The sequence below is a fragment of the Populus nigra genome, chromosome 6, assembly GCF_951802175.1.
Source record: "Populus nigra chromosome 6, ddPopNigr1.1, whole genome shotgun sequence".
Classification (NCBI taxonomy): Eukaryota; Viridiplantae; Streptophyta; class Magnoliopsida; order Malpighiales; family Salicaceae; genus Populus; species Populus nigra.
The window spans coordinates 5,468,730-5,491,868 of record NC_084857.1 but is presented as its reverse complement, the minus strand read 5'-3'; the positions used below and the strand labels follow the sequence as shown (position 1 = coordinate 5,491,868).

The window sequence follows — 23,139 nt, the reverse complement described above, 5'->3', positions numbered from 1 at the left end:
AAACCCCGTTTCTAAATGCGAAGTACAGTTTTGAAAACACAAAGCCAAACGTCAGGTAGGGTACTCGAAATTGGAGAAATTAAGCTCTTAAATTAATTGAAGAGTTGTCGACGTGAAGGCAACTACAGGTGTTTTCATCTGTTTGGCGCCGCCGTGATTCACCAAGCTCCTTGAATTTGCGAGAGGGTAAAATGGTGGCGACTTTTTATCAGGTTTCCACACATGCACGTCGAAAGGGGGGTGCAGCTGCACGTGCGAGGAAGAGTCCGGCATTTAGCTGGATCAACATCATGCTCCAATTGAATCCAATGATTTTACGTGGAATGATGCACAATATCATGCTCCAAATATTGAAGCCTGCTGAATGCTGATTTTCCAGAGATTGCCTTGTCAACATCTTGGAGTTGTTGGATAGCAGTACCGTTGAACCCTTTAATGGTGTTACTCTTCCCAACCTTACTCTATATTACGTCACTCACCCGTGATATGTTTCGGACTAGGATATAAAAAAATTTCAAGCATTGCTAACACATCTCCCGCGAAAATAGAGTTTAACAATGAATTTAAAGTCGGTTATATATTGAATGATATTTACTTGGATTAACAGCATGTTTGGGAATGCGGCTGCGGCTGCGTTTCAAAAAGTTTGAAATTTTTTTTTTGTTAAAATTTAATATGATTTGTACGTTTTGGATCGTTTTGATGTGCTGATGTCAAAAATGATTTTTAAAAAATGAAAAAACATCGTTGGCATGTATTTTGGCACGAAAAGTTATTTGAAAAGCACCCGCAACCACACTGCCAAACACGCTCTAAATAGAGTTGATCTGCAAAATCCACGAGAATAATCCTGTGAAAAATAAATTAGATGAATTAATTAACTTAATATTAAATAATAAAATTATATATATAAAAAAAAACAATAATCAATTAAAAAAAACAAATGAATTTTTATTTAATTAACTAAACTTGCAATGCAAGTCATGTATGTCATTAGACTACATAAATTTTTTATCCTAGATATTAGTTTTTTATTTAATTATAAAACAATAAAGTTTATATTACATCATTGACCGGTGATATGTTTCGGATTAAAATATAAAAAAATTTCAAGCTTAAAAAAAATAATCGAGCAATTGCTAACACATCTCGAGCGGAAATAGAGTTTGACAATGAATTTAAAAAGGTAATCTCGATATTAGTTTTTTATTTAATTATAAGACAATAAATCGCATGACAATTCTTTTACGTGAAATATTTTTTAAGAAAGAAAAAAACCATACAAGCACGTGATATTGAAATAGAAAAGGTAAATCATTAATAACAATAGGAAAAATGTATTTTTTAATTTAAATAAAAAATAAATCATTGATAAAAAAAGTAAAATTACATTATTTTTTTAAATTAAAAGACAAAATTGCATTAAACACAAATAAAAAAATAGCTCAAATATTATGACTTAGCCCATTAAACTTGTTATTCATGTTATGAAGTCCACTGGGTTTATTTAAAAAAAAAACTAATAAAAAAAACAAAAAATACATATGTGCAAGGGCCTATGGCCTGGCATTTTTGGGACTTTAAAAGGAAGAGCTCACTTCAAACACATGCCGTCTAGCGGCCCACTGATCAGATAAATCAATGCATTCAGAACAAAATAAATAAATAAAAGCATGTTAATTGATTAGGATAATTGATATTTTTTGTAATGGTGAAATACCCCATTGACACCTTCAAAATGATCTCCAATCCCTAGTGGACACATAGATAAATACAATTGTCAAGAACAATATAGCATTGGATTTAAAGCAAGTAATTTGGATAAATTATTATCCAAAGATAATAATTAAGTTGGGATGAGCCGGCGTACGTCATAGAAGCATCTAGAAGCCAGTAGAAAAAGGTGCAGCTAAACACCTGCGTCCTAACAGCTGCTACAATAAAAACAAAATGACAAAAATGTCCTGAGATGGTCACGAAAATCACCTGCGTCCTCCTCCACCGAAATAACGTGTCTAATCCGACAAGAGATACGGAGGTGACTAGACCATGTCGTTCTCCCCTTTCCTTCCCTTGTCCGAAAACTCAATTGCCCAGATTAGCCACTCACCTGACCCGACAACCCATCATGCACTTCCTACGCTTTCCCAATAATTCAAATAATTGGTGATTATAACTATTGTTTTTAATGTATTTTTTATTTATAAATATATTAAAATAATATTTTTTAATTTTTAAAATTAAAGAGAGTTATAACTGAAACTTGTGACTCGTGGTTTATAACTCTTTAAAATTATATTATTTTTTAAAATATTTTTTATATTGTGTTATTTTATTTGTTTTTTAATTTTTAAAGTAAAACGCTTGTTTTTTTAAAAAAATAATATTTTATATTTTAAAATTATTTTGATGTAATGAATTAAAAAAAAAAACATGGAAAGGCAAAGCTCTAAACACGGCTTTATTATTGTCCGGATCTGCACCGCGTCAAAAGGTAGAAGGAGCGTGCAGCGACTTTACCATCGAGCATCCACTCCATGCCAACTGCGCAGCAGCTTCCTCATTTCTTTCTTTTCAACTCCTTTTCGTATGTTTAAAATCTCAGCCACCATTTTCTATTTTGATTTTGATACGCTTTATATTTCTTTTCATTTCTCATCGTCATCTATCCCCAATCACAATGTTTCTAACAGAGACTTCCATTTTCCCTTCCTTCTTCGATCCGTTTAACAATACGAAGAACAAGAAAGATGCAGCCCATATGAAATTCGACCTGTTCTCTCACTCCTTCGACGAATCCCTTCTTCGTCGTCTCAAAACTTTAACCAATTCCTCCTCCTCATCTCCACCGTCCGTTGCAATAAATCTCTCCTGGCTTTGCTCAGCCCTTGATTTTCTCTCCTCCACACATGACGAAGCCATAAATCTACTTTCTTCTCTCAAGCTCGATAATTCTTTGGATATTTACCTGGATAACAGTGCCAAGCTCCTCGATCTCTGCAACTCGATCAGCTCAGAGATCGAACGCTTCCGCCATCGCCGACTTGTCCTCAGTTTTGCACTTCACGTTCTTAACGACGGCAGTGAAGATCAAGAGAAGCTGACAAGAGCTAGGGTTTCATTATCTGATTGGGTAAATAATTACAAAGGACCCATATTTGATAGCAACAACAATTTGGAGAATTTAGCAAGGGATTTGGCATTGAGGCTTAAGGAGGTTCCACGTGGAAAGATCTCAGCCGATGAAAGGCTTGTTCGCCGTACGATCCACGCCGTTGGGTTAGTAACGGTGTTCGTTGCTGGAGTTGTGATCACGGCGTTACGTGGATCCACGGGCTTAGTTGTTGCCGTTAGAGCGCCGCCCGAGTTTTTGTGGGCCGACTCGTTCAATTTTCTCAACACAATGATTTCAAATAGGCCAGACAAAAAGAGGTATCTACTCAACGAGCTTGATGAGATGGAGGCGCGTATTAAGGAAGTGAGTGGCGTCATGGTCGACGGTAGCGGAGAGAACGGGGAAAGGTCAAGCAGTGCCGTTAAGGAGCTGGAGATGGTGACGGAGAGGTTGGGAGAGGGATTGGATAGGTTGGGTAACGGCGTGAATGAAATATTCAATTCGGTTTTGAGTACTAGAAGGGGGATGCTGGAGAAAATGAGTGGGTCCACCACAAGAGAAACGAAGCGATGCTAAAAAGGTTACAAGCAACCTATACACTAAGCGTGTACTGGATAATGTGTCTCTGGTGTTTCTAAAATAGTTTAAAATACAATAAAAGTTTTTTTTTATATATTTTTAATATCATTACATTAGCATTGAAAAAATAATCTATAAAGTGTTAATTAAATTAGATTTGTGGTCCTGGTTTCGTTCCGGACATTAAATAGAATAGTAAAAAAAATTAACAACAAAGAAAAGCTAAAATTGACAAACCATCGAAACCTTGGAAATTCTAAGTACTAGATAAATCGTCCAGGTAAATTTTATAAATAAAATAATTCCATAAAAACCTTATCATTTTCAAAATTAATGAAAATACAAATAAATAAAATTAAAAAAATTATCTTATATAAAACAAATAACTATTAAAAAAATAAAAACTAGATTTGAAAAATAAAAAATAAAAAAGGATGAAATAGAAGAATTTAAATCTTATAAATTGTTTTAAAAAAACGTTTTAAATATGAATGATGAAATTGAAAAAACATATTAATTTAAAGAATTGGCTAAGAAAACCAAACAAAGAACGATAAAGAAAAAAACCTGAGATAATCAAGTCATTTCCAAGACCAACAAAAAATTCTACAAGAAGCAAGTTTAAAAAAAATGGAACCCAATCTCCACTTGAACAAATATTAAAAGATGAAATAAAAAAAAAACTAGCTTAGGCAGAAAAATAAAAACCTAAGCAAACATTCTAACACATGGTTAAATCTTTCAAAGTCGCAATCGTGAAACCCTGAATCCAAATTCAATCAAAAAATTTATTATAAATCAATTTTAAAAACTTGTCAAATAAAAAAAATAGTAATTAAAAAAATAAAAATCAAATATGATAGGAAAAAACTCAAGCGGGTGAAACTATAAAACAAAATAAATTTTAAAAACAATCTCAAACAAAAATAAAATAGCAATCAAAGGATGAGGATCGATTTTGAAAGATAAAAAAAATTAAAAGGGGTGAAATTCAAAAAAACATTATAATTTTATAAATTATTCAAAATAAAAAATAAACTTTAAAAAAATAAGAGGGATCACATTTGAGAAATTAACAAATCAAAGGTATGTTTTGGGTTTTTTAATGGGATGGAATGAAAATTTAGGAGGAGAGAGAGAAGAAATGAGAGAAAAGATCGTCGACGTCAAACTCCAAAGAATCCCGGAACTCACGTCACCCCATCGCGTAGAGGGCGTTGTGAGGATTCCAACACCACTAGTAAACACGACTTTCAATGACCGAGCAGCCTTACACGCTACTCAAAGAACATGAGTGTCATCCACTTGCGAGCACGTGCCACATAAGTGCTAAGAAGTTTTGTTTAAAAACATATTTAATAAAGATCAAGATGACTAATATAACACCATACAACTTATAAAATATAATTATGTTACCGTGAAAATATCAATTTGCTTCGAATACATAGTTAAAATGCTTTATAATTAAGAAACAATTACATCATTTTACTATTATAACGATAGTGTTACCAGTAATGTCTTGAAACTTGCACTTTTTTGGAATTCATCCAAAAGAGTTTTTAGAAAAAATGCTTTGTTATAATTAATGTGATCTACGGTGTTAAAAGTATGATTAATTACATTACCACTCACCAAATCAAAGTTCTACTCTCTCAGTTATATTTCTATTCCAATTACTGTACATTAAAAACAACGAGTGATTGGCTTGTTCAATCAGAATGGAGAGAAAGAGAAGCTTTAAATAACTTCATGAAGCTACGGAGACAACCATCGGTTCCTTCGTACCCTTAAAATATTAGTTCATCAGAAACAAAGCAAAGGCAACGCGTAGCTAACGAGTGGTAGATACAAACCAATTGGAGTTCAATATTTGTCAGGTTGCTTTCATGCAGTCGAGGGTGTGCGACCGAAGGAGGGAAAAAACACAAAAAACGGCAAAGGAAGGATACTTTCCTCTCACAATCGCGAAAAACAATAAAGAAACGGAAACCAAAAACAGATGACATTTAATAAAAACCTTTCTCCGGTGTGCATGCCCCTCTTGTTACAAAGAAACGGAACGGCCGTGTCATCCTCGATCACCCTCTCTTTACAAGCTGCTAACTGGAACTCTGGCTGCATATAACCTACACCTCTATCCTAGCTAAATATTCAGATACAATAACTTACAAGAAAAAGACATCATTTCCTTTTTGGCATCAACAGGACAAGATCTATCACTAGTTGAGCCCAATAGAGTTGGTAAGAGTGTACATGTGGAAAATTAATGTCTATTAGCTGCTGTTTTGAATCGGTTGTGAAGCACATCTGTCTTCAATGGCTTCAGAGCTCAAAATTTTTCTAAGAGAGCGATACTGTAGACGAACATTCTCACCACTGCCAATAATCTTAAGCAAGTACCTGAAAGAAAGAAAGGGAAATATCTTTGCACTTTGCATCTAACATCCACACAATGTTTCAATTTACCAATTCTGTGATTATCAGAATGCAAGTAGTGTTTAACTGCTCTAAAAAGCCATCTCAACTCACCAGCCATTCAGACACTGTGAAGTGATGATTGCTTCCTTTCCAACAAATTTTTCTGGTGTCCTTCTATTTCCCTGCATGGTTCAACACATCGCTCAAATTTTCATTTCATTCAAGTGACAACAGCTATAATCAGAATACAGGCAACAGAATGCTAAAAACTAACCTTAATCATTACTTTCTCATTTACAGAAAAAGGATACTGCACTCCTCTATGCAAACCATCAGCAGCAGCAATATCTACATTCTCCTAGGAACAAATAAATAATCAGTTAAAATGCATAAGCTTGAAACCAACTCACTTCCTAATGCATAACAGAATGCACCATTCACAGTAAAAATTTCAGCAATTCATTACGGTTTTGATCAAAAGATTATTTGCTGATAATTTCATGATTTAAGCTCACTTAACAGCCTCTGCTAGAAGCAAAATTTAATAATACACATAGAAAGTGGCAGTCCAACATCACCAGCAATAACGTTAAAATTAGGTCAGATTTGATACCCTATGCAACAAGTAGCAGTTTCAGAATTAACATAGTTGCCACAAAACATTCACCCAAGTACATTGGAGGTTCAATGGTGGGAGATAAACAAATTCTAAAATTCAGATACAAAAACAAGACTGTAAACAGCCAAAAGAGGAAAAAAAAATCATTTCAACAATCACCAAGGAAAAACTGTCTTCCACAAACCACAAACCAGCTACCTTTCCAGCATGCTGGTTTTGGAAACAAAAAATTTACAGTATTGATCATTGAAAACATCAAAGACGCAGAATCCTTTTGATAAAACAATGCTCCTTGAAGAGTAACAAAGAGTTACCAATGTTCCATATCAGTTGAGGGAAAATACACCAAATTGAGGTTCCTCACACCAATTCCTAATGATTCATTTGTGGTTTCAGTCATCATCAGATAATAATTAAAGCATTTAAAAAAGAATAAAAAAAATAGAGTTAAGTAGTTTTGATCACTGAATCACTGACAAAAATCAGAACAGAACCCTTTCAAAATAGAACACTACAGGAAGAGCTATCAATGTTCCATTACAGTTGAGGCAAACTATGCCAAAATCAAGGTTCTTCACACCAATTCTTAATGCCTCATTTGTGCTGCAAGTCACCATTAGATAATTATGGATATCACCTACTGTCTACAGAGCCAATGCCCATGCTGAAATTTATACAAATTTTCTAAGTCACACATCCAAATTCCCTTTGCGTTGCCTTCCCGACAACCACTTCAAAAATAAGTAGTTGATGATTGGATATCCTTGCATGCTTGTATGAGTGCATTTACAGGATAACTAGATAATAAAATATCAGGCTCTGATTCGAAGCATACCCTGTGTTGTCTCTTCATGGAATCTGTGTGATCACCCATTTCTTTGCGACGCTTCCGCAGAGTTGCATTATAAAATAGCCTTCGATCATCTTCATTCTTTACAGCTGCAGCTGCAGCTCTAAGAGCTGCATACAAGTTAAAATATTAGAACAATAAAAAAAAAAGATAGAGTTGAGAGGTTAAGAAAAGGAACTGGTATCTAGCAAGACCAGGCATCAAAAGGATTTGCATGTGCGAGAGAAAGAGGGCATAAACATGATAAAATACTCAACAAGTCAGGTAGAGCCTACCATAATTAGGAACCAAAGATCCAGCCTCAATTTCTGCATTGCAAAGTGTACATCTTGACTGCGATACAAACAACTGGAGTTATGATTCTTGTCTCCTATATAGACTAGACAAGTCTATTGTACAAAAGCAGCAGACTAGTACTCATAAGAATATATCAAAGAGCATGTCGCATCACAGGGTAGCAGTCCTTGAATAACAGAAAACATAAACAGGCTACACCTCTGTTTTTGTGCCTACGCAGTAAGAGCAATAAATACTAGCTGAAACATTTGATGAAGCGTCAATTGAAATCTAGGCGGGATGGGGATTGTAATTCTTTCTACTGCTCGGGGTATAATGACAGACCAAGAGCAAGGCATTCGATGGGTGTCCAAGTTTGTTGCTTGCTTTCATGTCATGTCATGTCATAAGAATATATGAAACATGCTCTGAAACTGCCTTGAATGTATGACACTACATCCAATACAAAAACATAGAGCATCTAGTGTTTTCACAATCTTACATATTCTTCCTAAGCTGCTATGAAAATTACTTCTAATTTCCATTAAAAAATAGCAGATAATCCTACTTACCATGTCAAGGACTCTTCTCAGCATGAGACCACCAAATGAATGTCCACAGGAAACAACCACGGCATCCTCAAGGAATGCACCTCTGAGGCATCATTAGATAAGTGGGCGGAAAAGGAATGACCCATTCAGTATTCACATAGCACACATTAGAATAGCAGTCAATTTCTTTGTATCTCTAAACAAGAGAGGTAAAATCGACATATGGATAAGAAGACCATGAATGTGAAAGTGATTTTATCATAATCACATAAGAAATCACGCAGCCAAATAGAAAAAACTTTTCGAATTACTCTGATTTTTAATTCAACATTTCTTGCTTTTCTTGTAAACTTAGTCTATTTAGTAATGTCCTGCTTAAGAATTTAATGCTACTTGGGAATTATGGTTTATTTAGGAACTTTGAATAATAATGAGTACCATGTATGGTTTTCCTTTTTCAATTTGGATTTCTATTACCTGTTTAGTTCAGAATTATTAGGGCTTTGGTGCCTTTTATAGTCATATGTAATAGATGGGGACTTCAATGATGAAATTATGAGTATTTCAGTTTAGTTTGAGCAGTTGCCTATGAGTGTTTCTTTTTCTTTTTTTTTCTCTAAGCGCTACTTTCTTCTATTTCTTTTTTTGCTACTAGCAACCTCGGTTACTATGCACATCTACAGTAAAAACCCTAATTTCCTTCTAAGATCCTTAATTTTCCAGACCTGGGCTCACTATGAATCCTTTTTTGGGCATATATCCAAAGTTTTCCTACATCACATGCATAGACACAATGATTCACCCTTCCATGTTTTCAATTTTTTTTCATGACAAGGAACCCAGAATTCTGCTGAGGGCACCAAGAGATGAGGTCATCCAAATACTTAATGCATATGAAGTTGGTCCTTAACAACTAATTCTAGGAATACTCTCATGATGTATACATGCACAGGTAGACCAGCAGTGCTGCAAACTTCTCACTACATATCAGTGAAAAGGAAACATTGCAGAGATGAAATATAGACAAAAAGATTCATCACCCATCTTTTCCACCAACCAACTAAAAGTCTTAGTTACAGGGATATATAACCATACAAATTTCATGGCATGTGAAGTAGGTTATTGTGTTTGATCCTGAGAATAATTTCAGGCTACGTATATTTCTTTTATTGCTGAGTTACTCTCGAACTTAAAACATGGACAGAAACACCATTAGAGAGGTTGATTGTGAAAAAACAGCAAGAAAGAATCTGCATAATGGTTTCTTGCATTGTTCATATATGTTTGTAAAAATTGCCACTCTGTATTAGTAGCAGTATGAAGTAGAGAATAAAGGTATCTTAACCAGGTGAATTTAACAATATAATATAAGCCATGGAAAGAAAAAAGTGACAGTATCACATGGAATTCGAATAACCTACTCGATTCCAAGATTTGAAATTGTAACCCAAACTTGGATGCCAGTATATCAAATCCAACAAGCATAATGAAAAAACAGAAGCAAAGACAGAAGAACTCACGATAGGGGATCAGAGAGAACACTTCTTAATGATGGTTCCTTATTCACATCATTTTGAGCAACCTGTAAATCCAAGATTTAATATGAAATCTCGTATGACAAAATTACAATAAAAAGTTTCAGTTGATCAGCAAACAATATAAGGTAAAGCATTGACAATAAGAATCAAAGTCTCGACCCGCGTGAATAAAGAACAAGGACAGACAGGAAACCGCATGATGATCTAATATTCTTTCACATTGAGAACCACCTCATTTCAGCTAAAGTTTTCAATATTTTCCTTTTCTCCAGATGTCAAAGTCGAGAAATATTAGTTTTGCAAACCAGTGAAAATCACAGAATAGGAACTTGATCAATTACAACATGAGTTCCACGATTGTTGCTTGAGAAGGGCTCTTTGAGATCCAATGTTTGCAGTGCAAATTCTTTTTGTTGAAGGAAACTGACTGAAAACAGGGTGGACAACACAGATGTTTATCCACTTCAGCACAACCTACTCTTAACAACCTTTAGAGAAGAATAGAGAAAAAGGAGAGGACACAAAGCACAACAAACAAAGAAGGATAAATCTAATATACAAAGTTTTGGTTAGTGTACATTCCATTTTACTCTTACAGCCTTACAGGCAAACTCCAGTTGGAACTTACATAAGTATTATCAGGTCGATTGCAATTTACATCCTCCTCAGCAGAAAGGTCATCCAAAAACTGACTCACAGATATTGGCACATAGCTCTGGGGAATAACATGACCAGCTGCTGCAATAGGAGAACAATCTAAAATGGCATTGCCCTGTGGCATGAGTCTAAATGCCAGTGAAGTCCTGCAGCAGTTAAGTTAAAAAAGCAGCCTAAAGATGAAAAGGAATGGTAACAAATATAACATTTTTAAACATAAGATGCGTGAGAATAATTAGTTTCAAATAAAAAAATAGTTATACCTGCCACCACTGTTAGCACCCGATGAGTAATCAGGAGCAGCTCTATACGAGGCAGCAGGACGAAGTCCAGCAGTAGTGTGGGTAAGTGTCTTGCCAGTAATGAGTAAAAGATTCCCAGGAGCTGAACTACAATCAGCCAAGTACCAGTGACCATTGGGGTCACAAACCTAGGGGCGAAAAGCATGTAAGATAGTATAAAACAAAATACATCTATTACTCATGGCTTGGGAAAAAGAAAGAAACTTTAGAATTAACTTGAACCCGCAAGTGCTATACTACTCAGGAATAAATCTCCAACACTAAAGAATAACACTAGTTATAGATATCATTTTGTTTGAAAGACAGAAAAACACCTGCAGACCAGGACTGTCCGAGGAAATCAAAGTCAACAGTCCCTTTTCAACTTCCCCATTAACTGCCAGCTTCCCTCCTCCAATAGCCCCTTTTCCATTTTGTAAGGAAGTATGAGAATAAGTGGCAACAAGCACCGAAGAAGACACCTCGCCAGCAGGCAATGGCATATCATCAAGTAATTGATTGAAAACGCTGCAGTCAACAAAATTTGCAAGCTTCATGTCATTCATAAAAGTCATAGCCATCACAAACTTTCAAAATAAAATATACACCATCCTTACTCGCTCCTTAAACGAAGATGTCTTGCTATTGCACATAAAGCAGAACGCGCTGCCTTTCCCATACACCTAAATATTTCAGCCATACACGGCGGAGACGAATCACAATCTTCAACTGGCCTGCCACGCATTTATAACCAAAAAAAAAAATCAATCCTGACAGAAACTACAACTATTTACACACTCAAAAGTTTTAAGCTTTACACTAATTACACACAAAACCATTTAAAAGTTTCAAGTCTTCCACTAATTACACACTTCTAGTCAAAATTCATACTAATGAAACAAACATTTTAACCTTCCAGCCCTGTACATGTAAACTCCGCGGCTGCTACAACCTTTAACGACACCGTTCTGAGATCTACTCCTGAAATACAACCTTGCAGCCTCGAGGCCACACCGCATAAGGGAGGCTTCTGCACTCCCCAGTTCGATAACCGCGGCGTTATGCTTCATTAATGACCCCGATAACGCCTCAACCGCTCGCACGTAGGGCCCACCAGGAGCCCCATCATAGGGAGAGATATCGGAGAGACGAACCGTAGCCAACATGAGGGCTGGCTCGGCGGAGTGGTGGGCCGCGGATGCGATCGGGGAAATTACATGATCGAGGGACGGTGGTGGTGGTGGCGGTGGAGGAGGAGGGGGGGGGAAGCGGTGAGAGGAGGAGGAGAGTGGGACAAGAGAAAGGGGGGATTGGGATTGAGTGTGGGAGGGTGTAGCCGGGGATCTATGGGTGGAGGTGGAGAGAGGGATTGGGTGTGGTGCTACCGTAGTAGAGATTTGCTGGTGCTGATGTTGGATCATCATCAAAACCATTAATCATTGTTTTGGTGTTAGATTTATTTTGCTTGGTTTTTGGGGGTTTTGGTGTAGAATTGTGGGAAATTAGGGTTTTGAATTTCAAGTTATTTTTGTTTCTTAAAGTGGAAAAATTGTACTGGTAACAGCTAATAACTAATACCAAGGTGAGGTGGGGACTTGTGTTTTTTGGAGCTTTTGGTTTTTGTTTATGAGAGAATGAGAGAGAGAATTACTACAGGCTGGGAGTTGTTAATGGGTCCTTGCATTTCAACTCTGGGTTTCAGGCTTTTGCTCTGAGTGGATGTGGCTGCATGGAGGAGGGAGAGTGCGAGAAGCTTTTTGCTCGGCCCTCTCTCATTTATAATAAAAGTTTTCCTGCAATCTGTAAACTTCAGAGGTGCGGGTGCTTCCTGCTCTGTTGGGAATTGACTGTTGATTGTTACTAATTCGAGATAACATCTAATATTAAAAATAAATACACATGTGGATTATACCTTGCACATATTAATAAAAATTGAAGAAAAAAAAGCCAAATAAACTTTTTTTGAAAAAAAATAACTGTAATTTAATTTATCAGGTTCTACGTTTATTTTCTAAAGATCATCAATTCAAGTTTCATAAATTTTAGAGCCACTGAAGATTTACATAATCGTTAACTTCAAGGCCTGTTGGATTAATCAAGGTACGCGCAAGCTCGTCCAAACACAAACATTAATTAAAAAAATATACCTTGGACATATTAATAAAATTATAAATTAAAAAAACCACATAAACCTTTTTTTAAAAAAAAATAACTTTAATAGGTGTAATTTAACTTATCACGCTCTAAATTTGCTTTTTAGATATCACTAGTTTAAGTCCTGCAAACCTCAGGAGCCACTAGAAACTTATATGATCGTTGACTTCAGGGTCTGTTGAATTAATCGAGGTACACGCAAGCTGATCTAGACATACATGTTAATTAAAAAAAATAATTACACCTTAGAGTTTTTCGTTTATTTCCTAGAGGTCATCAATTTAAGTCTCACAAATCTCAAGGCCACTAGAGGTTTACATAGTCGTTAATTTCAAGGCCCGTTGGATTAATCAAGGTACGCGCAAACTCGTCCAAACACATACATTAATTAAAAAAATATATATTACACCTTCCAGTTCTTCAAAGATAAATGATAGCCATCTCTTCTTAATGAAATAGGACAGAAATTAATCTTAAAACATAACCAAGCCAGATTGGTAAAAAGAAATAATGCTATACTTCGTAACTATTTTCTAAAGTTCACAGGTTCATGTGTTAACTCTTACAAAACTTCAAGTGCTGAATCGGAATCACAAACATGGATAATCATTTCATGGATGAGTGAAAATCTTTATCGAGTTTTAAATAGCAGAACTAGAGGTCTTATTTCAATAATGAGCACACAAATTCACGATTTTGCTCGAAATTTTATGATGGTCGGTGAGCGACTCTAAAAAAATATTTTCAATATTTATTATAATTTTTGTTAAGAATAATTTTTTTTTTTTGTGTTTGAGAGTGTGATAACGGTTGTTTTTTAAAGTTTTTTTTGCTAAAAAATGCATTAAAATAATATTTTTTTATTTTTAAAATAATATTTTTAATATCAGCATATCAAAACGATTTAAAAACACTAAAAATTAATTTAAAACAAAAACAATTAATTTTTTTAAAATACTTTTGAAATACAAAAACAAACAATCTCTTTAATCCAGAAAACCACAAAATTTTAAAATATCAGATGCAGGATAAACAAGACATTTATTATTTTACTTGCAGCATCAAACCCGGAACTGCAAAGTAAAAGGAGAGCATAAACACAGAGTCTTGTGCTGTTCAACTAAGCCTAACGCCCGCGGATGAAGCGGGGAGGAAATCTCATTATCAATTGGAAGAAATATAATATAGGAAGATACTCTCCCCGGAGTTTTATGTGGTTCGGCTGCAATGTCCTGGTGGCAAGAACAACAAAATGTAAGACTATGCAAGGGTCTCGCATCTTATAGTGATAAAAAAATAATAGTCAAGGGACCAAATCTAAAGATAAAACCAATTAAAAAGAATCATTGAATTTTTATAAAATCATTGTTTTTATGTACAATAATTAATCGATTAATAAAACTGAATTCAAATAATCGACTAATTTAGATAAAATAAGTAAAATTTAATTATATCATATTTCTAAAAGATTGCATAACTAAGATATATTGTTTTACCTTCTTTTTTTTTGAACATATATCAATTCACCCATTTTTTAACCGTGCTAATTTCTTCTTTTAAAAAAATCCGCAACAGTGTGCTTGTAGCCAAACGCAATTACATTCTCCAAAGCAGGCAAAAAGAAGGTGGCAAGATCATGATGGCCTGTGTACTCGGCGACGTCCTCTGCACTCTCAAAAGAATACTAAAAAATATGAGTGGAACGTTGCTGCCCGTTCTCAATCCTTACACCTGTCATGCCATGTTGAACCGGTGACAAGTTTTAGATAAACACGAGCTACTTTATCAGCACTTTACTGTATATTGTAATTTTGTCTTAAAAAATTACTGGGCATGTAAACTATTTTAATATATTTTTTAATATAAAAAAATAAAATATACATAAAAAAAATTATGCAAGCATCTAATTAAATACAAAAATAATTTTCCATGTAAATAAACAAAAAATATCATCAACAATAGCTAAAAGAAAAATTAAAAAGATTAAAAGATGAATGTAAATTAAGATATTTAATCATATAAAATAAAATATTTATTCAATTGTATTTACTAAACTTATTTATTTAAAATAAAAAATATAATAAAAATATAATAAAAACATAAATAAAACTGATTGAATAAAATAACATCCTAAAAAAATATCATGCAAAGTCAAGCATGTCAAAAATATTATTTAAAAATAAATATTTTTAAATCAAGTTCATTCAAATAACACCCCCAACCCCCCTCTTCAAACACGCGCGCGCGCACGAATTAGAATAATATATTAAAAAATCAAATGCAAATAAAAAAATTTTAAAAAAAAACTTATATTACAAAAAGTTTGCAACTCTCGTAATCTAGATCATGAAACTGAGATAAAATTATAGAAGAGAAATTGAAGATAATCATGTCACCAATCTTTTTTTTTTTAAAAAAAATATCGTGGAGCGATAAGATTGTAAAAGAAAATGAGAAAAAAAGAATATTGAGTGTAACAGCCCGACCTAACTTATCATATATTGTCTGCTTTGGGCCTTACCGCCCTCACAGTTTTGTTTCTGGTGACGCGAGCCTACATCTGAACCTGACGTCCCAAAATATATATGACAAGTTAGCAACCAGCACTCTCAATAAGATCAACTACCAATCCCTCACCTGTTAATGTGAGATATGACATTGAGCGACATTAACTTTCCAAAATCATGACCTAGATTATCAAACTGAAAGTATTATAAATGGAAAAAAATATGAAACCCAATTTCTAACAAATCAAATATCAAATAATGAAACGAGAAGAAAAAATCAATTACACATAAGTATTTAAGAAAAATTATAATTAAAGGAAAGAGAGTGGAAATTAAAATAAAAAATAAATTAGAAGAAAGACAAACAAAAATTTTTAATTGCATAGTTAGATTGAATTGAAAAATAACTTTAATAAAATGAAAAACAAATCAAAAGAATGATAGTAAAATTAAAAAAAGTAAAATAATATAAATTATGATCGATGAAACTAAAAGCCAATAAAATTTTAACAAACGAATTGATGAATGATTTTTTTTAAAAAAATCAAGGATTGAAATGAAAAAAATAACATGTAAGAAATTAAATTTAAAACAAATAAATTTTTATAATAAAACAAAAAATAAAGACGATAATCATATATTTGTTTTAGTAAAAAGAAAGAAAGAAAAAAAATGACCAACAAGAATGCGACGATCATATACACGCCACACCGGTAGAAAAAAGTAATGATGGCGCTTCCAATAAAAACAGTGGCAGCAAGCATGGCTCCTGTCTTTTGGTCCGAAAAAATGGGAAGGAATCATGGCAACAAAAACACTGCGACCAGTAAAAAGTGTACGGGATTAGACTGCCACAGTTTGCATCTGTTTTTATGTAATTTTCTTAATTAGAGTTATAGCGTGGGTAGGCAGATTTTAATTGATTTTTTATATCGCATGGACTCCGTGACTTATTCGAGGCCAAGTTTTAAATTTTTTCCCTGTTTTTCAACTAGAAAGAGAGAGACGGGAAAGTAGAAGGAGCATATGCACATGCAGAGGAGGGAGCCTGGAAAAAAAGGTGTTCTTCCAAGGGGTTGTCTAGCATGGCAACAACCTATCAACTGGGGAAAAAAATTTGATTGGGAGGTTCAGGGTTTGTAATTTGTGTTTTAATTTGGTAACTGGGTTGGAATTTGAGAACTAGAATTTCATTTACTGGCTTGGAAAACAGGAGGAGCAACACGAGAAGCAGTGGCAGGGTCAGTTCTTTCCTATGGTTTTGCAAGAGTTATTTTAAAGCACTAATAGTAATTAGGATGATCATGATTCTTTTTTTTCGTGTTTTATGTACAATGCCGTTGATTCCTCTCTGTGCTGCATGATCTTAGGAGGTTTTTGAACGTTGTAAAGATCTCTTGCTTTCTCAATTTACTGTATTTTGCTGCATCTGTACTGAGTTTGAGCATAACCAGGAGCAGGTTGCACTGGATACGGAGGATGACAACTCTCCTGCTGCAAATATAAGTAAATTCTCATCAAGTTCACAAAAAGAGATTGGTTCTCCTCTAATACCTTAAATGGCTTTCATGTTACTCAGATACAGATGTTGTCCATTGTCTGCAATGACTGGAACTTTGCTTCCCACTTTTAATGTGCTGGATAGATCTTGGGTTTCTCCCTTAGTTCTATTTTCCAGCTTAATGGGTCTAGAGGAGGGAAACACAAAACTGCATCAATTATTTATAAAAGCCATCCTTTTCCCGTAGTATACGATGACCTTCATGTGTTTACTGTAGATGTATAATTACACTGGTTGATGCGGTTGTTGGAGATTAGAAAATAGAACCGAGTTTATAATAATAGTATGCTCCACCATTATAACAAATTGCACTTCCATCCCCTCACTGGCCAGGTTCCTGGATACCAGTCAGCTTAGAACCTCATCAAAATTCAAGCTTCAGCATTGCTTCCCAGTGGATTTAAAACAAATCGCACGACTATCATTTTTTGGATCTGTTGTATCTTCTTAATTATGATCAGTTCAACAATCTTTTCCTTGGCCTTTTCTGTTCTCGCTTTGCGAGACTGTTTAGAGTGGAAATCACCAATGAAAATGTTGTCAGATGTAGGTTGCAAATTTGTTTTCATCGCATTTTTTCACACCAATTCTCCACATTCTTTGACTGCTTAATGGATATGCCATAGTCTCTGTTTTTGCTTTGCCATTAATGCATATTGAGTGTTCAAGCAGCAGATGCAGAGTTCCAGATCAGATGTCACCAAAAAAAATTTATACATATAACTAAACCATGTAGAAGATTTACTGTTCCTCCACATACAAAACACTATGGATTATAACAGTAATCCACAGTAATTTTTTTTTTATTACTTTTCCCTTTCTTTTTTTTTCTTTTATTTTTTATTTTTTTTGTTCAACTTTCTTATTTTTTATTTATTTTTTTTAAATTATTTTTATTGATTTTATCTTTTAAATATTGACCTGGTTAAAATTTTTGCTTTGTAATTTTTTTCTTTAAAATACTGTGGATTGCTGTGATGTTTTTCCACTTAGTTTTTTTTATTTTATTTCTTTATTTTTTAAAATTATATTTGTCGATTTTTTTTAATATTAGCGAAAGCACTGTATCTTTCCTCACAAAATACTGTAAATTACTACAAATCATTTTGTTCGGTCTCTAAGTTTTGGATCACAAACACAATTTTTTTTTTCATCATGAAATATTTGCTCCATCATGCCTTTAATTTCTATTACTTATCTAGCACTGGTTCATAATTATAACACTATCAAATACATTTATTTTATAAGCCTGCGGCAGCGCGCGGGCATGTCATCTCGTCTCTAGTTATAACATGTTGTATACGAGATGATCTCCTGTTATTGAAATAGAAATTCGAATTAATTCTGAACAACCACCTATTTTTTTTCTGTGTTTAAGCCTTGGCTTTGCCAAGTATAGCATTAGTCTATTTAGCCTGTCATCGATACACCTAATTTATTTTGTTTTCTATTGCAGAAGCAGTGAAGAGCTAGGCGGCCTGCACAGACAGCACGTTTTGCTAATGACTGTGTAAATATAAGCAACTTTGGGGATGCTTCTGGATTATATCTACCAGGCAAGCTTCTGAAGAACTAGGATACCAGTAGTTTGCTTAGAATCAGTGCAGCCTTTTGATCTTGGTTAATGACCTGTTGACAGAGTTATCGTGACAATTTCTTAAGTTGCTCTGCTAACTCAAACTTAACGTTGTGCATGTTTAGTATCTAAATTTTTTTTTCCATAATAAACTTCTCCAGTAACTAACATTTATGAGTCTGCACTTTCTTTTTCTTACGAAAACTGTCACAAAAAAAGAAAGTTGAACGTTACAAATCCGATCCCAGCGCAGCGTCGGCAACAGAACTAGTCAGAAAGAAACTACAAGAGTATTTAGGACCCTTTTTGCAGTTTCTCAACCTTGGAGCGTTAATTAACTAAATAGCCTACACAACTCAACCCACCGAAGCTGTTGTTGAAGCAGTATCAGCATTATGAATCCTTTAATTCATCTCCAACTTCGTGTATCATTGACAGATTTCAAGATTTCGTTGTTAATGCAAACCAATTCTTCATTCCACCACCTATTTGCCAAATCGATTCATGAAATTGGGGCCGAATTAAATCATTAGAAATGAACAAATGGGAATTCGTTAAATAATAAATTAATATGGTGCCTAATTTTTACACAGTCGTGGAGACTTAAATGAAGTTATAAGCACATTTAAAGCTAAAGCCGTGTGAAGCTTGTCTTCACAACTCACAAGATTTGTAATGAATAAGGATGTGTTCTTAAAGTTGTAACTAGGAGGGGTGGGTAACTGGGTTTATTTCTTTTACATTTTGGCAGATGTTTGCTTGCAACTTCGAACCATTAATTAATTTGAAGCTGTAACATTTACTTTCTTCTTTTGTTGTTGAACCACCAAAACTGAAACTGGATTAGAAATATATTCAGATGCAAGCAGGTCACCCATTGGCCCAAGCTCTGGAAAATCAATCCATTCTGCAGATAGGCCTGCTAAAGCTTGAGGCTCATTTTCATGTTGACGCCCTACCATGATAAGGTCACGATCCTCTACAATTGATTGAAGTACCTCAGATGTATCAGATCCATCTCTCACTAACTCCTCTATGTAATCGATGTTCTTATGCCCTGACATTTCTGCTTTCACTTTTCTTAAAAAGTCATCATTGACCATATTCTCCCAATTATGGACATCGTCATTGTGTGCAACGAGATGCATGATTGTTAGATGAACTCTGGGGCTTCTTGCCATCCTTAAGGCATAAGATATTGCCTCCCTGTCATCTGAGCCTCCAACGAACAGGGCGGCCACACGGTAAGTTGCTGACGTGGAAAAAATAGAAGACAACCCCTGCGCTCTTTTACGATCAATGAGGGTTCCTACAGAACAAGGGGCATTTTTCAATACGTTGATGTTCAAATTCCTCAAATCAGTATTGCTTGAAACCATTTTGCCTTTGCTATTCCATTTCTTATGAAATGGAATTATTACTAGGGAACAATCCTTGTCGAAAGACAGCCAGCAAATGTCTTCGTGCATCTGTTTAAATGGTGATATTGCAGTGAACACATGCATCTGGACGAACTTGTTGTGTTGCGTCTTGAAGTACTTGAAGATGTCAATGATGGGTTGCGAGCGGGATCCCTCAGAATAAGAGATTTTTTGTCCTAATTGGTGGTTGATTAGAACAGGGATAAAGCTGCTAACAAGTTCCTCCAGGCAGAGTCCATAAATGGACAAGGGATTCTGTTTTGTTGGATTAGAATATTCTAGGAGTGTTATTGCTGCCATGACGTCTTCCTCTCTATGCGCACATACCAGTATCTGGAGCTCTGCATCATTTGAAACTTGCTCGATCGTTTTTTGCTTGTAGCTTACGTAGTGCTCTGCAGGATGGTAGAGAGTCTTGACAAGAAGTGGTTGAAAGGCTTGTAACAGAAATAGTAACAAAATCCCACTGGTACTTTGAATTTCCTGAAAGGGATAGAGAGATTTAGTAGAATGAGAGAAAAAAAACCCTTCAAGTTAATCATCTTTTTCGTAGCAAGGAATGCACATGGAGTAATTAGGTGCTTCTTTCACGACCAGAATTTCTCAGGTATTTAGATACTAATCAATAGGAAGTAGTGAGAAAGCATTCTTTTATACCTTAAGTGGATTGAAGCTGATAAAAGTTCCCACCTCGAAATGGCCTTTGGCATTCAAGATGACTGTAAGCGCAGCAGCATGTCTTAAAGGTAACTTGTAAAAGTACACCGCTAGAAAAGTTACCGCCACCTTAATTGCGAATCCAATCAATGAGATCTTGAAGGCGACCAGAGTGTTGAATTCCGAGATGAATTGATGTAAATCAATTTTGGAGGCACAGAACATTGTCATGAGTGGGAGAAGAAATCCTGAAGCAGCCGTATTAAACTTTTGTACCAGGATTTCAGCTAATGGAGACCTTGCAGGCACTATCAACCCAAGTATTAAAGGGCCAAACACATAATTTAGCCCTACACAATCACCACTTGATGCTAAAAGAAACACGCAGGCCATGGTAATGGTAGCATAAATTTCCTTCAAAGGCTGACCTTGCGGTGTTATTCTAATGAACGTGAATATCATCTGCCTCAAGATGATCACAATAAACAAAATGTATGCCAAGGATAAAATAACCATCTGAACTCCAACACGAATCGATGTAGTTCTCAAACCCCTTCCAAAACCATTCGTAATATTATATACCAGGCTCATCAACTTATAATGCATTGATGATGCTAGAGCAAGGCGTCCGAGCTGTGAATTTATAATCTGAAGCTGCATTAAAATGTAACAGACTCCAACGAATTCGGTCTGGATCATTGATTCAAAATACATATTCCCAGTGAAAATCATTCCACCCTTGATTCCGATAGTTAAGCCATTATCTTTGGGGAATAAGATAGCAATAGAACTTGCCATTATGAAAGTGGTTGCAAAGATGAACGCCCCTAAAGAAAAAGCTTTTCTTCCTGTTTTCCATATCAAGGTCGTGTCCATTTGTACTCCAGCAAAAAAAACGAAGAGAATGTAACCAATCTTTGATAATGAATTAGCTACTTGATTGGGAATGCTTGTATGGAACAAGTCATCTGATGTCCTGCCAAAGTAATATCCCATTACAGTCGGTCCCACTGCTATACCTGCCTAGAAGACATTAAGAGAGAGACAATCATTGATTCACCTAGGATAAAATTTGAGATCTTTTTGATTACTGAGTTTTCAAAATGGAAAGAAAGATGAGCAGATTAACAGACATTTTAATTTGTTAAGCTACCATCTATGTCCTGTGGAGAATTACAACCATGTCAAGCTACTGAAAACAAAAAAAAATAGTTTGTAAACCAGCATATATTACCAGGACATCCGAGGTGAAACGTGAAAAATGAAATCGTTTGAGGAAAAAGTGAAATGAACCGGCGAGGAAGAACATCGCAAGTAACTCAAAATGGAAACGAACCAATGAATGTTGTAGAATACTTTCTCCAGGTTTTACACTCCACAATCCTTCCGAGAATACTTTAACATTCTCGTAGCATTTTCCACTTACATTCACGATGTCTTCTGGGGTGTCCATAGATGAAACCCTTCTTGATTTCTTGCTGGTTTTGTCTCCTTAGACACCAACTTTGACCCAAGAAAAATGAAGAGATTGAAGATATGACCCAACAACAATATTATGGATGACTTGAAAATGGTTCATGGAAAACTCTTGTCAGCCATTATAAATTTGTTGGCATCTACAATTTTGGCTTTCTTGGGTGTATCCAGCTCATAATTACCCCATTTAGAAACTAAATGAGAAAACATCGTCATTCAAGTCAATATCTCCATTTGTGCTAGTTTCAAGATGATCACGAGGTGGATTCGGCTGACAACAAGACCAACGAGTTTCGTTAATTAGTATTAGCTGTAAGGCTTCCCAGCCATCTCTCTGCTGGGTTTAGAACTATATTTTGCCATCATCTAGGTGTATCAACACATCCTCCCTGTTTTTTTTTAATTCAATCGTTGCTAGCAAAGGCATGCACGCAGCACATAGGTTTTTCTTCTCTCCAATCACTTCTAATTGGGTTGGCATCCCGTGGCTTGTATCATCACATTAAGAGTGTGTTTGGTATTGCGGTAGCGATAGCGGTTGTGGTTTGAAAAAAGTTGTTTTATAAAAAGTACTTTTAGTTGAGGTTGGTTTGAATAAAATAGGTGTTTGGTTAAAATTATGGTTAAAATTGAGATTGAAGAAAAAGTAATTTAATGTGTTTGGTTAAAAATACTTTTCAAATTGAGGTTATAAAATAATTTTAAAAAATATATATTAATATTGTAAAATTAATTACTCCTATTACATCATGAAATAAAAAATACTTTATAAAAAATACTTTTTATTATTTCATTAAACTATTTATAATTCTATTACGTACAAAATTCATCCGATAAGAATTACAGTTTTCATAATTTTTTTAGCGTAGATAAATATTATCAGGTATAAAATTGATATTACAG

At 34.8% G+C, this 23,139-nt stretch overlaps 3 protein-coding genes and 1 long non-coding RNA gene across 5 annotated transcripts; 2 read left to right on the top strand and 2 right to left on the bottom strand.

Annotated features, from left to right (window-relative positions):
* The first annotated feature begins 2,474 nt into the window (after positions 1 to 2,474).
* Positions 2,475 to 3,788, top strand: LOC133698027 (protein BPS1, chloroplastic-like). Its single transcript, XM_062120887.1, has one exon. It carries the CDS (start codon positions 2,681 to 2,683, stop codon positions 3,689 to 3,691), a length of 1,011 nt encoding a protein of 336 aa, XP_061976871.1. The 5' UTR covers positions 2,475 to 2,680; the 3' UTR covers positions 3,692 to 3,788.
* Positions 3,789 to 5,675: 1,887 nt separating this feature from the next.
* On the bottom strand, positions 5,676 to 12,677 carry LOC133697281 (uncharacterized). Of its 2 annotated transcripts, XM_062119755.1 has the most exons (12): positions 11,797 to 12,672; positions 11,502 to 11,618; positions 11,220 to 11,412; positions 10,867 to 11,033; positions 10,575 to 10,749; positions 9,929 to 9,990; positions 8,430 to 8,511; positions 7,857 to 7,914; positions 7,567 to 7,691; positions 6,387 to 6,470; positions 6,224 to 6,294; positions 5,676 to 6,094 (listed from the first exon to the last, which is right to left on the bottom strand). In XM_062119755.1, exons 1-12 carry the CDS (start codon positions 12,315 to 12,317, stop codon positions 5,968 to 5,970), a joined length of 1,782 nt encoding a protein of 593 aa, XP_061975739.1. In that variant the 5' UTR covers positions 12,318 to 12,672; the 3' UTR covers positions 5,676 to 5,967. The 2 variants fall into 2 exon arrangements, with proteins under 2 accessions (XP_061975739.1, XP_061975740.1); XM_062119756.1 differs by lacking the exon at positions 5,676 to 6,094 and having other exon boundaries at positions 6,260 to 6,294; positions 6,387 to 6,460; positions 11,797 to 12,677.
* Positions 12,678 to 16,292: 3,615 nt separating this feature from the next.
* On the top strand, positions 16,293 to 18,862 carry LOC133695880 (uncharacterized). The gene is made up of 2 exons (XR_009842564.1): positions 16,293 to 16,786; positions 18,563 to 18,862. It is a non-coding gene; the product is annotated as an uncharacterized LOC133695880 (long non-coding RNA).
* A 15-nt stretch (positions 18,863 to 18,877) lies between these two features.
* LOC133696605 (cation/H(+) antiporter 15-like) lies at positions 18,878 to 22,213 on the bottom strand. The gene is made up of 4 exons (XM_062118829.1): positions 21,995 to 22,213; positions 20,761 to 21,783; positions 19,486 to 20,586; positions 18,878 to 18,886 (listed from the first exon to the last, which is right to left on the bottom strand). Exons 1-4 carry the CDS (start codon positions 22,211 to 22,213, stop codon positions 18,878 to 18,880), a joined length of 2,352 nt encoding a protein of 783 aa, XP_061974813.1.
* Between the last annotated feature and the right edge of the window lie 926 nt (positions 22,214 to 23,139).

Bases quoted from the DNA above. Each gene is read 5' to 3' on its own strand.
- LOC133698027 (XM_062120887.1), top strand. From the start codon at position 2,681: ATGTTTCTAACAGAGACTTCCATTTTCCCTTCCTTCTTCGATCCGTTT.
- LOC133697281 (XM_062119755.1), bottom strand. From the start codon at position 12,317: ATGGTTTTGATGATGATCCAACATCAGCACCAGCAAATCTCTACTACG. The intron at 7,915-8,429 runs GTAAGTAGGATT...TTTGTATCGCAG, and splicing joins TGAGAAGAGTCCTTGACATG to TCAAGATGTACACTTTGCAA. The intron at 6,095-6,223 runs GTGAGTTGAGAT...TCTTTCTTTCAG, and splicing joins TCACAGTGTCTGAATGGCTG to GTACTTGCTTAAGATTATTG.
- LOC133696605 (XM_062118829.1), bottom strand. From the start codon at position 22,213: ATGGACACCCCAGAAGACATCGTGAATGTAAGTGGAAAATGCTACGAG. The intron at 21,784-21,994 runs GTAATATATGCT...AATGTCTTCTAG, and splicing joins GTTTCACCTCGGATGTCCTG to GCAGGTATAGCAGTGGGACC. The intron at 20,587-20,760 runs GTATAAAAGAAT...TATCCCTTTCAG, and splicing joins TCAGCTTCAATCCACTTAAG to GAAATTCAAAGTACCAGTGG.